Here is a 14,049-nt window from a genome sequence, read left to right on the forward strand (position 1 = left end):
ATTAGCATTACCATTGGAACAAGTATTCTGTAAGTAACATTTAAAGAATGGAAATCTGCACAATTTTATGGGCGGTCTATAATCCTTGAGTACAAGTACTGTCATTGCCTTAAGTAATGCATCTATATGCATCGTGACTTTTTAAAAATGCATGTGGTTACTTTTGAGGTTAATAAAAAACCTTTTCATTTCCAAATACAACTGAAGTCAAAGTAGTTTTTTTTCCCTCACACAGCATTAGTAGTAATGCTAGATTTTCATAGAAAAAGTTTGATGACTAGGCTGTTGCTTGGAGGCTATAGCCTGGAGGCTATGGTGGCCTCCAGTGAGGTTAATTTGTCACCTTGTGCAACAAAGAGATGTGAGTGTCAGTGTGTGGGGATGCAAGACTAGGCCTTCAGCCAGTGTCACAAAGGTAGTTGGAACTCAGGTCCTTGCATAAAGCTGAGTCTTTGAGGAGCTTTATCTTCAGCAAAAGGGTGAACTAGAAGAAAATCTACTTACTCAGCATACATAAATAACAATGAAACTTGTCTGTCTTCACCGGTGGTCCAGATAAAGTTTAAAGCTTCCCTTGTGAATTCCTAATTATAGGCCTGTTCTCATCATGGTGTGGGATTCATATTTGTACTTATGGGTCCTGTCCAGGAACTGTCAACGCAACAAATGGTCCTAGAGAGATAATAGCGCTCAGGCACTGGGTAGAAGCAAATGCAAACCCTCTTTGGCCGATCTAGGTCTCATGTAATTCATATAGATAATGCCCACTGACAAGTTCAAAATCCCATGTCGTAAAATATACAAGGAAAGAGCCTATCAGCACATTAGAAGACTTAAAAACAGCAGGATTCCTAAGAAGGAACCAAATAGGACTTCTAAGTGGTCTTAATATTTTAAACTCAGTGGATGACTGTTCCCATCTATGAAGTATTCTTGCTAAAGATGATTTTATTGAATGTTAAGCTTCCACACCTTCCATTTTACAAGAAACACGAGGAATAGAAGAAAAAGTTAAGTGCCATGAGGAAATGATAAATTCAGAATGTGGACATTGTATAAGACAAATGGCCTGGATTCAATGTCACAGAAGATAAAAAAGATTAGGGATTATTCTACAACTAAACAAGACTAAAGAGATGTAAACAATTGCAGTGTGTGATCCTAGTTTGGGACTAGGATGGGGAAGAGCTATCAAAGGCATTCTTGCGATGGGAAATGGTGAATGCTGATTAAATATGTTATTATGGAGTTACTAATTTTCCTATGTGTGATAATAGGAATGTAGTTATGTAGGAGAATGTCTTTATTCTTAGGAAATACATTTTTTAATATTTAGGGGTAAATCGTCATGACACCTACAACTTTGTCCACCTTCTTTTTTTAAATGAAACTTAGGCACAGTAAAGTATACAAATCTCAGGTGTACAGCTGAGTATGTATATGTAACTTTGTGCATATGTAACTGCCATGCAGATGAAGATACAGACCATTTCTAATGCTTGGGAAGAGGTTCTCCCAAGCCCCCTGCAATTTGGTCATCATTTTCCAGAGTAACCACTATTCTGACTTCTATCTCAATCAATCAATTTAGAACATAGTTTCAAATGATAAGATCGAAAACAAATGTCAGAGAAAATAAATATTAAATGTTAGAATCTATGTAGAGAGAATTTGGATGTTAATTGTATCGTTCTCATTTTCCGTGTTTGAAAATTTTCATAATAGAGTTGGAAAAATGCAAAAACATATACCAAAGGAAAAATAGAAAGTTCAAAAGAAACAGTTGTCACTAAGGAAAAAAAGAAATAATGAACATTTGATTTGATGAAGTAGCAAGGCAACTTGAAATATAATTTCAGTATCTCTAGTAGTTACAGCGTATTACAGAACAGCTGTCAAAATGCTAAATAAAAATTAGAATATTTGTTTTAAAAAACTAAATGGGTGAGATTAAAAGTAGATTAAAGCCAACTGAAGGGAGGGAAAATTAGTAAACTGTGGAAAGCAAGGAAAGAGAGTCAAAGAAAATATAAAAAGAGGAGATAAGAGGTATGAAAGATGAAATGAACAGTTTCATTATATGCCTGAGAGGAGTTCCAGAAAGTGAAAATAGAAATAAAGGAGTAGAGCAGAATTCAAAGAAATGATGGCTAATGTTTGTGAAAGACATGAATCTAAAGATTTGGGGAAAACAGGCCCTGAATTGTATAAGTAAATTTTAGTCCATAATTATTAAACATAACAAAATGAAAGAATACTATTTTAAAACCATTCAGGGAAAGAATTATCTATAATAAAAAACTACAATTGGATTATTAAAAAATATTGATTGTAGCAGCTGGAGAAGCCAGAAGACAATAGAATATTGTACCAAGAATGCTGAGAGGTGCCTGTTAAGTTGCTTAGCTAAAGTATGAGTTGAAGGTACATTCACTAATAAAGGCCTTTCCAGATGGGGAATTTACCTTTCCCATGCTCTGCTTGAAGGAACTACTCAAAAATTACTTTAGAAAGTTGAATACAGATGAAGGAATGAAAAGTAAAAATTAAACCTAAAACTATCAAATTTATAGAAGAAAACATAGGAGAAAATCTTAGTGACCTCGAATTTGTGGCAATGATTGCATAAATATGACACCAAAAGAAAAATCCATAATGAACATATTCATAAATTGGACTTCATCAAAATTAAAAACCTATTGCTCTTTGAAACACAGTGTTAAGAGAGTAAAAAGACAAACCACACAGACTAATCTTTGCAGAACATCTATTTGATCAAAGACATGTATCCACAGCATTAGAAAGAGCTCTTTGAACTCAATAGTAAGAAAGCAAACAACTCAAAAAATAGGCAAAAGATTTGAGCAGATGCTTCACAAAAGAAGATACATAGACAGTAAATAAACACATGCAAAGATACTCAACATCATTGGTCATTGGGGGAATGCAAACTAAAGGCACAAGATGTCACTACACGCCTACTAGAATGGCTGGAATGAAAGAGTGGTCATACCAACTATTGGCAGCTATTATGTGGAATAACAAATTTTTATACACTGCTGGTGGCAATGTATAATGGTACAGTCACCTTGGAAAACAATTTGGCAGTTTTATTTAATTCAGTTCCTTTAAAATCCCAACAGTGTTTTTTGCAGACATAAGAAAAATCCATCCTAAAATTCATGTGGAGGCTCAATGAATCCTGAATAACCAAGCATTCTTGAGAAAGAGCAAAGTTGGAGGTCTCACACTTCCTGATCTTTAAACTTTTTACATGCCTACTGAGTGGCATAGACATCAGACATATAGATCAAGGAAATAAAGAGTCCAGAAATAAATGATCGTGTATGTGGTCAAAGGATCTTTGACAAGGGTGCCACAGCCCCCTCTGCGGGGGGAGGCGGGGAGGAAAAACCCTTCCACAATGGTACCGGGAAAACTAGATATGCACGTGCAAAACAATGAGGTTGGACCCTTACCTTACACTATATGCAGATTATCTCAAAATAGATCAAAGGCATAAACATAAGAGCTGCAACTATAAAACCCCTTAGAAGAAAACATACAGGAAAAGCTTCACAATACTGGACTTGGCAGTAGTTTTTTAGGTAAGACACCAAAAGTACAGGCAACGTGTAAAAATAGAGAAATAGGACTATATCAAAATTAAAAACTATATGAATCAGAAGCTTTGATGCAGCCACTCTGGAAAATAGTATGGAGGTTTCTCCAAAAGTTGAAAATAGAACTACCCTATGACCCAGCAATTGTACTACTACATTTTTAGCTGAAGAATACAAAAATGCTGATTTGAAGGGGCCAGTGTTTATAGCAGTAATATTAACAATAGCCAAATTATGGAAAGAGCCCAAATGTCTGTCAACTGATGAATGGATAAAGAAGATGTATTTATATACAATGGAATATTACTTGGCATTCCAAGATGAAAGAATGAAATCTTGCCATTTTGCAACAATGTGGATGGAACTAGATTATTAGGCTATATGAAATAAGTCAGTCAGAGAAAGACAAATATGATTTTACTCGTGTGGAATTTAAGAAACAAAACAGATGAACATAGGAGAAGGGAAGGAAAAATAAAATAACAGGGAGGCAAAGCATAAGAGACTCTTAACTATAGAGAACAAACTGAAAGTTGAGGGGAGGCCGGTGGGGGGGGGTGGGCTAGATAGGTGATGGGCATTAAGGAGGGCACTTATTGGGATGAGCACTGGGTGTTACATGTAAGTGATGAATCACTACATTCTACTCCTGAAACAAATACTACACTGTTAACTAACATGAATTTAAATAAAAAAACCCCACAAAACTATGTGAATCAGAACACAGTCATCTAAGTGAAAAGACAACTTATGGAATAAGACAACTTCTTTTCATATTTACAAATCATATATATGATAAGGGGTTAATATTCAGAACGTATTTTTAAAAACTCCTACAACTCAACAACAAAAAACCTGTAAACAACCCGATTAAGAAAAGGGGAAAGGACTTAAATAGACATTTCTCCAAAGAAGATATACAAATAGCCAACAAACACGGGAAAAGATGCTCAACAGTAATCATTAGGAATGTGCAAATCAAAGCTACAAGGAGCTACCACCTCACACCCATTAGAATGGCTGTTAATCAAAAAAGAAAGGAAGAAAGAAAGCAAAAAAGAAAGGGAAAGAAAGAATGAATAACATGTTTTATTCAAAGTAGTAGTAGAAGTCCTAGACACAGCAGACACACACACACACACACACACACACACACACACACACACACACACACAGAGGAATATTACAAAACCATAAAAATGGATGAGCTGAGGTGCCTGGGTGACTCAGTCGGTTAAGCATCTGATTTCAGCTCGTGTCATAATCTTGCAGTCCCTGAGTTCGAGCCCTGCGTCGGGCTCTGTGCTGACAGCTCGGAGCCTGGAGCCAGCTTCAGATTCTGTGTTTCCCTCTCTCTCTGCCCCTCTCCTGCTCGCAGTCTGTTTCTCTCTCTCAAAAATAAACAAACATTAAAAAAAAAAAAAAGGATGAGCTCTTGCCAAAGAGGGTATTATGCTAAGTGAAATAAATCAGACTGAGAAAGACCTATACCATATGATTTTACTTGCATGTGGAATCTACAGAATAAAACAGGAATAAACACAAAGCATAATCAGACCGGTAACTACAAAGAACACACTGATGGCTGCCAGAGGGCCAGAGAATAGAGGGATAGGCAAAATGGGTGAAGGGAAGTGGGGGGAGATACTTCCAGTTGATGGAATTAGTAAGTCATGGGGGTGAAAGACATAGGGAATATTACTATTCTGATGTTGTATGGGGACAGATAGTAAGCTATACTTGGGAGCACAGCATAATGTATAGAGAAGTTGAATCACTATGTTGTACACTTGAAACTGAGGTAATGTGTGTCAGCTATATTCAAATTAAAAAAATGTTTTTAATTGATTTTGCTTTAAATGTTGACTTGTTGTTTCTCGGTGGTGGGTATATAGGAATCTGTTATACTTTCTGTTTCTATATGTACAAAATATTTCATAATAAAAAACAAAATCAGTTTTGCTTTCAGTTGGTGAATAATAGATACTTGAGTCATGATTTTGCTTTAATACTAAGTTAGCTCTATAAATGATGTTGTATCTAACATAGTAATCCGTATGACATTTTAAAGGTATTATAAAGGTAAGGTATTGAGCTTTATGAAATGATGCGAAAAAATATATAATTTATTCCTTTTACCTCATACTATATATTTCTGATACTATAGGTACCTGCAAGATGTGGAGTTACAGTCCGGGACAGTCTAAAGAAAGCTCTGATGATGAGAGGTCTAATCCCTGAGTGCTGTGCTGTTTACAGAATTCAGGATGGGTATGGTTTGTATGTGATGTGAAATTTTGTTTAAAAAGGCAAAAAAACCTCAGACATTGAACTTTGGGGTGTTCTGTAGCATCTTTACCCAAACCTAGGGTGTTAAAATGTAAGTTTAGGAAAAAAGAAAAAAAAAAGCCTAAAGAAAATTTGCCAGCCTTTTGAGGAGTTAACATTAGACAATTTTGTGTGATTATAGTATTTTGTTATTCTGATCAAATGACTTTATTTGGAGTTGGAGAATCTTAAAATTTTTGAACCATTTAGAGTGTGACTTATTTGAATAACGGACTCTACCCCACGCCCATTTTTAATATAAATTCATAGTTTCACAAAAGGCTTATCAAAATTAACATTTTATATTAAACTGTTTTTCTTTCAAAAAAGTGTCTAAAATTGTGCCAAGACCCCCCAAATTTTGAATCCTGTTTTTTAAAAAATATCCTTTTTGGGGCATGTTGTCCCTTGAGTGCTGTTTTTATTTTTTTAGTTTTTACTTTTTTTTGAATGGATAGATAAATCCGTACCTGTGATTTTTTTTTTTTTTTTTTTTTGGAGGGGGGACCCTAGGAACAATCAATTTTCTGCTGTTGTAGGTCTTTTCTGGAGCTGACTTGAAGAAAAGAGTACATCTCTTTACCCTGCTGTTTGTCCAAGAGTGATACATTTATTTGGGGTAAACTTAAAAATTAATTTATTGCCATTTAAATTTCTAACGATGGAAGACCAGGGAGCCAAACCTCCCTCACCATTACTAGCCCCTCAATAACCAATTTTCATATCTTCAGCATGAGGTTCGTGAAGATTTTTAGGTACGCTAACCAAGAAAGGCTGTGTCTACACTTTGCAGAGAGAAGAAACCAATTGGCTGGGACACTGATATCTCCTGGCTCACCGGAGAAGAATTGCATGTAGAAGTGTTGGAAAATGTTCCGCTTACAACTCACAACTTTGTATGTACTTGTACATTTTTTCTGAGTGTCAAAAACGTTCAGGTTCTTGTGCATGAATTTTTATTTAAGGAATATGCAATATGGATGAGTAAGTTAGGGATTGATATTTGGCCTAGGTTAAAATCAGTTCTTTAAAAACTTTGTATTTAAACTAGAGTTTTATTTTCATCATATACTTTCTTTTTAACTTGAAAAAGCAATAGATGACTTTCCTTAAAAGGAACTAAAAAGAAGGGGCACCTGGGTGACTGTAAGTTAAGTGTCCACCTCTTGATTCCAGCTCGGTCATGATGTCACAGTCGTGAGGTAGAGCCTGATTAAGATGCGCTTTCTTCCTCTCTGCCCATCCCCCGCGTGCATGTTCTTTCTCTCAAAAAAAAAAATTTTTTTTTTAAAAAAGAACTAAAAAGAAAATTTGAATGGTACAGAAGTATATCAAGTAAAAAAATGAAAATAAGAGGGTGACCATTTGTTATTTTGTATTCTTCTAAACTCTTTCTGTATATACAAATGTGTGCTTATACCTGTGAGCCCAAAGTTTTTTCCTTTCCCTTTTTTCCTTCCTTCCCTTCCCTTTCTTTCCTTAAACGAAAGATGGAGTCATATTCTGTATGATATTCTTCATCTTAAAGAAAAGAAAATTCAACAGTGTATCATAGATCCCTTGCCACATCGGTACACCTAGGTTTGTGTTTATAGTGATTGCATAATAGCCCATATTTAACCCTCCTCTATTAATAGACATATAAGGGGTTTTAAAATCTATTTTGTACAGGGCTAAACAGAATTTTTGCATACAGCTTGATACACTTGTGTAAATGTTTCTGAAGGATGAGTTAATGGAAGTGGAGTAGTGCTCCTTGAGGACCTCTCCCTTCATCTGGGGTTTGCATTTGCTGGAACCTAGCCTAAAGCTAAGTGCCACCAGCATGAGACCTGGAATGTGGGACATCTCCACCTTAGTGATGAGGGTATAGTGCCCAGAGTTTGAGAACTTACCCTCTAAAGGATAGGCAGAAGCCTAGAGTAGAATGATCTGTAAGGCAGGAATGCACTTCTTACTTTGTATTGTATATGGAGTTTTGACAATAGTTTATTTTTTCTAGATGGATAGTTATTGCTCACCTTTGGGCATCCAGTGCTTTCTCGTGTGCTTTGGTGATCAGTACAGCCGGACTCCTAAAACAGATGAATGATGAGCTGATTTCCTTGGGGGTTTGTGCTTTCTGGGCTCCATTAGTGGTGAATAATTTGTGCTTCAGTAAATAAGACATCTTTTTTTTATGTTTATTTTAAAATTTTTTTATGCTTGTTTATTCTTGAGAGAGAGAGAGAGAGTGACAGCGCACAAGTGGAGGAGGGACAGAGAGAAAGGGAGACACAAGATGTGAAGCAGGCTCCAGGCTCTGAGCTGTAAGCACAGAGCCTGACGTGGGGCTTGAACTCACAAACCGTGAGAACATGATCAGAGCCAAAGTCAGATGCTTTAACTGACTGAGCCACTCAAGCACCCCAAATGTTTACTTATTTTTGAGAGAGAGAGAGACAGACAGACAGTGAGCAGGGAAGGGGCAGAGAGAGAGAGAGAGAGAGAGAGACAGAATCTGAAGTAGGCTCCAGGCTCTAAGCTGTCAACTCAGAGCCCAACGTGGGGCTTGAACCCATGGATCACGAGATCATGACCTGAGCTGAAGTCAGAGGCTTAACCCACTAAACCACCCAGGTGCCCCAATAAATAAGGCATCTTTTTGATGAATTTTGTCAGTCAGATTTACTATGTAGCAAGTAGTTTTGTAATGATGACCTAGCAAGTTCATTACTATTTATTATTTTTTTAATTTGTAGAATTTGGAGTGGATAAATCTGAAGATAATTTTAAGTTTTTAGGATCCCAAAACAGTAGAGCTTACATTTCACAATGATTACTACTCTTTTTCTTAATTATTCTTCTTAGCTAGAAATTAGTTAAGAGGAGGTGAAAAATCTAATGTTAAAGTAGTGCCTCGGGAAGGTCCTTGCCACAAGAGAATAATGAAAACAAACTGCAGAGTATAAAAATCCTCACAACACAGTTGGAGACTTGCCAGTAAATATTTATTGAGACCTTTCCATTTACCAACACTGTTTCTGATCTGGGGATATAACAATGAATGAGAAAAACAATATCCTTGCCTTAGAGTAGAGAGACAGATGATTCGATAAGAACATTTCATAAACACTCTTAATTACCGTGTATGTATAAACTACAGTAGATGCACAGAGTAGAGACTCCTAACCAGGCCTTGGAGGATCAGGAAAGTTTCCCAAAGGAAGAACTATCTAAGCTAAGGCCCAATGGATGAGGGAAGAATACTCTCAACAGAAGGAACAGTGTAAAAGCATGGTACTTACCAGCTCTGAAAGAAGTTCAGGGGGTATGGAATCAAATTGGAGACGGGGTGGTTACAGTGCAGCAAGAGTTAGGGCTAGAGTAAGAAGAGTCCAGCTCGTGGGAGTCTTTGTAAGGCATGTTAAAGACTTGGACTTCTCTCCAAAATAATTGGAAATTGAATGCTTGTAAACAGGGGAGACCTGGGAATGGATTTGTGTTTTAGAACAGTTGCTGTGAGTGCCATGTAGAGGCAGAGGAAAAGCCTGCGTTCCGTTTAAGAAAGGGAAAGAATTCCTCTCTTTGCTTCTCTCTGCTGGATCTTGCTGGCTACTGGAGGATAGCTGTTTATGCCTCCTGGTTCCATAGAATCCGTTATAAAAGCAGTTCCTTTGGTATTTGTCTGGGTTCCAGAAATCCCTGGGAACTGACACGGTGGAAGTGGCAGGAAAGGTAGAAAATCTGCCTTCCCGTGCCCACTTTTATTGACAAGAGTATACTCATATCTTCAAGTGCATGTCACAATTTATACTCCTGCATACCCACGTTTGCTTCTCATTTCCATTCCTCTCTGCTTCCCTTCCTCCTCCCCTCTTGCCTTGTGTGTTTTTTTCTTCTGTACATACACAAACAGCCTGGTACACGTAGGTTTCAAGTAGAAGTCAGTAACAGGAAGAAAGACTGCAAGTGAGTAGATTAATGAAAAAAGAAATTAGGGCTTCATGAAACTGAACATATTATCAGATGAGTGAGAAATGGTTAGCAAAGAGGATCAGGTGACTATAAAATAATTCCTGTGAACACGTTTTGTATTTTTCTGTGCTCTATCTTCTGAGATCCTGCGAGAAATACAAAAAATCCTCACGTTGGCGAGTAATGGCCACATAAATGTTAAAGGTTTTCTAATGGAAAAGTAACAAAGCTAAAAACAAGTAGTTGCCTTTTATATTCTCTAGAAAGTGATACGTAGACCTTTTTAGGTGAAGAAAACAAGAGCCACTCTTGAAATCACCTGAATGTTCTCAAAAAGCTGGAATGTATCATGTGCCAAGATATCATTTTCCTGATGAGACATTATTGTTAAATATCTTTTTATCCTGCTAAATGTATGTTTGTTGAAAAGAGTTTGGTATACCGTGGGTATTGAAATAAACGTACTGGCTCATGAAAGGCATTTGCATGGAATAGAAAGTTCTGATGTACATTATATATGGTCAGGATAAATACTGTTACATGAATAAAGGTATGTCCTGGGTCATGATGTAAAATATACTTCTTACTATTGTTTGTGATTAAAACTGTCTGAGACACTGAGATGAATTAAGGGTATATAGGAAAGACAAAGGACAAAATAGAGTCCTTTGAAAGCACAAAATGCTTTCACCACTCTGAAATAGCCTCTGTTAACATTTCGGTATTTATCTTTCTTATATTTTCTGCTTATTCTATATGTAAAACAAATACTCTAAAAATAATTTCTGGCTTCAGTAGTTATCAGGATAGAGCCTCCCTGACGCAGTTCTTATTATGTGACCCATGTTGTAGATCATTTGCCTTCTGACATGGAGTTCTTAAGTTTCCCATAGAGGAATGTTCACAAACCCATTTAGGTGTTCTAATTCTCTAACTGATAATTTGTTAAACGTGGTTCTTACTGTCTTTTAGGTGATTTTCCTATCCCTTATCTTAGTCTGTTTCTGTTTTAAAGCTCTTTGGGTGGTTTTCTTTTTCTTATTACGAAGTAGTAACTTTAAGCCAGAGTTCCTTGCTTTATCAACCTCGGCCATCATTTACTGATCACTGATTTTATAGGGAATTAGCTCATTTGTAGTGTTACAACCTTACCTTTTTCTTCCCCTTTAAATAATATACCATCCCACCCCACCATGTAAAAATAAATAAATAAATAAATAAATAAATAAATAAATAAATAAATAGAATGCCATTGTTTCTTGTTCTGTCAGCAGCAGCAAACATCACTTAACTCCTTTCGTGGTACAGTTGTTACAGTGTGCCCTCACCCTTCCTTTCACGCCTGTTCCCTCTTTGTACTTGTTATCTCTACTTTTACTTTCATGGAGTCAGGTTGAAAATAGTTTCCAGTCTTTTATTCACTTTCCATCTTCTTGACTTCTGAGTTTTCTAAATTGGATATTGAGTGGGAGATAAGTACATATGGTTCATCTATTGCCTTGAACCCCCTGGTCTTCATTTTAATATCTTTGTGTGTAAGGCAGTTCTCATGATATGAACATATTAAAGATTTGTTATTTTAAGCAAGAGAGTGAATAAGCTGATTTCTAAAAAGATTCTTGCAAGTTTTTAAAATGCCCTCTGATGTTTTTACTTTGCAGGTACGGAAAACGTTTTTCACCTTAGCATTTTGTGACTTTTGTCGAAAGCTGCTTTTCCAAGGTTTTCGCTGTCAAACGTGTGGTTATAAATTTCACCAGCGTTGTAGTACAGAGGTTCCACTGATGTGTGTTAATTATGACCAACTTGAGTAAGTAATAAAAAAAAAAGTCTCTTTTCTATCTACCATTTTACATTTAACTTTTCTTAATGTGAAACTAGAGTATCTTAGAATCTGGGAATTTTCTTTCCAATAGAGTTACAGGGAATTAAAAAAGGGTGGCTAGGGAATACAATGTAGTGTAGCCAGTACTGCTCCCCCAAATTTAATCCTGATTCAGCTGTACATTTCATTTATGTGTTACATTCTCTTCTAATGAATAAAGTTCCCTTGCCCATAGACATCACTGATAGATGGTTTTTGGGAGGACAGTGGTGTGATTTAAACTAAGTTAACCATTATATTTTTGGATCACAGATCAGATCACTATTTTGTAAATTATGTGTGTTCTCTCTCTCTTTCTTTCGGTGTCTCTCTCTCTCCTTCAACCTCCCCCGCCCAGTTTATTTGAAAGTAAGATATAAAATCTTTGTACCCAGTGTATCTTTCTAAAACTTCTATTTGCTTTATGCCACAGTTTCTCTAATAGATTAGACTGAGTCTATTGTAATCTTTTTTGTTGTTGCTGTTGCTGCTACTACCGTTAAGGTCTTATTACTTTGCTTGATCACTTGAGCAAAGAGAATTCAACTCTGTACTTTAAAGTACATTTGATGTAATCTAACTTAGCAGTTGATACATTTTCTTCTAATTCTTTAACCATAAAGCATGATTTTTCCCCTCTAATATATAGAAATTTGCTGGATAGAACAATTAGTTCTAGATTATAAGCTTGCCTTTCAAAGTGCAATATAATTCTTTTTAAATAAGCCTTTAGGCAAAAAACGACTAATTGAATTTAACAGTCATTTCTGAAAGTGGAATTTGATCTCAAATATTTCTGTTAACTCTATAATGTGTTCTGGTGTGTGAAGCTTCTGGGTTTTGCACAAGTTAGGTTTGTTTTGTTTTGTTTTTGTTTTTGCCTCACAGTTTGCTGTTTGTCTCCAAGTTCTTTGAACACCACCCAATACCACAGGAGGAGGCCTCCATAGCAGAGACTGCCCTAACGTCTGGATCGTCCCCTTCTGCCCCCCCCTCCGATTCTCCTGGGTATGACTTGACTCCTGCTGTTCAATAACAATGCTACTTGATCTGGTTTCTTTTGGATCTTTTGGTTAATTATAAACCTTTCCAACACTTGGACTGTTAAATTAAGGATTTTTCTCCAAGTAACTTATTTTATCACATCAGACAAATGAATGATCACACAGGCAAATGTACACAATTTTATCACATCAGGCAAATGCACATGAATTCGGTAAAGGTACGTGGGATTAAAACTGACTTAGACTCTTTCAGGACCAGCCTGGGAAAAAAATCAAGCAGCAGATCATTTAGAGTTCCTGCCTTGTGCTCATCACTTTACTAGGTAATATCAAATATAGAAGTCTGTGATTCCCATTTAGAAAAGCAGCATTAAACCAATGAGACAATGGCAAACAATTTAAAAATAGTCTGCAATTTATGACGTAATATTTTAAATGATGTGAGAAGGACATAAATATTACCATGTTTACCATAGAAGAGAGAGTAGTGAGTATAGGCAAGAACATTGAGTGAAGAAATGGGATGTGGATTCCAGAATCTGGATGAGCCCAGGGAATAAAAAGCATGGTGATGGGTGGTGGGATGGTAGATTTGAGAGACCGTGAACAGAGGCTAATCAAGTTGATAAGTAACATGCGTAAACCCAAATAATGAAGAGTGCTGAAATTCAGACTAGAAGTTAGGCTTAAGACTTAACACAAGAGGGGGGAAAGGTAGTTTTCGAGCAGAGAACTGGCTGGTCAAAATGATTTTAGGGAAAGGATCACCACGTAGCAAGGAGAGATAGGTCGATGGAGAAATGTCTAGGGTGAAGAAGGCCAACTCAGGTGCTGTTCATAGTGGAGACAACGAGTGGCAATAAAGACCTGAAGTGGGCTGTATGGAGAAGGGATGGATATGCACAAAGTGTAAGGAAAAAAATTAATAGTATTGTTAGTTGTGGAGGATAAATGAGAAAACTGACTTTAAAGATAATATAAAGGCATCATATATTCAAGCTTCATAGTAGGAAAAAAAAGAAAAAAGATGATGAGTTTAATAGATACTTGTATTTTGTTGGAGAATTTCTTACACATGTCTGCATACTCTTTCTCTGTTGGGTTTGAGGCAGAATAAATTATGCTATATTTGGAAGCATATGGTTAAAAAAAAATAAAGTCCTCACATGGCATTCTCTCTTATAATATTCCAGAGATAGTTAAGATCAGAAATATTTATTGTCAGTTTGAACCCTACTTCCTTCCTCTCTTCACAAGGTAATGCTATTTTTTC

General features: G+C 36.4%; 1 protein-coding gene across 2 annotated transcripts in view; it reads left to right on the forward strand.

Annotated features, from left to right (window-relative positions):
* The window catches only part of LOC125918248 (serine/threonine-protein kinase B-raf), a 29,208-nt gene extending 15,428 nt beyond the window's left edge, over nt 1-13,780 (forward strand). The window contains exons 3-6 of one of the 2 annotated variants that reach the window (XM_049624267.1): nt 5,791-5,894; nt 6,745-6,847; nt 11,570-11,718; nt 12,661-13,780. In XM_049624267.1, the coding sequence (XP_049480224.1) occupies nt 5,791-5,894; nt 6,745-6,847; nt 11,570-11,718; nt 12,661-12,808 (504 nt within the window). In that variant the 3' untranslated portion in view covers nt 12,809-13,780. The remainder of the gene's footprint in view (nt 1-5,790; nt 5,895-6,744; nt 6,848-11,569; nt 11,719-12,660) is intronic. The other variant, XM_049624268.1, reaches the window with a different exon arrangement.
* The last annotated feature ends 269 nt before the right edge of the window (nt 13,781-14,049 follow it).

The sequence above is a fragment of the Panthera uncia genome, unplaced genomic scaffold (genome assembly GCF_023721935.1).
Source record: "Panthera uncia isolate 11264 unplaced genomic scaffold, Puncia_PCG_1.0 HiC_scaffold_593, whole genome shotgun sequence".
In the NCBI taxonomy this organism is placed as follows: Eukaryota; Metazoa; Chordata; class Mammalia; order Carnivora; family Felidae; genus Panthera; species Panthera uncia.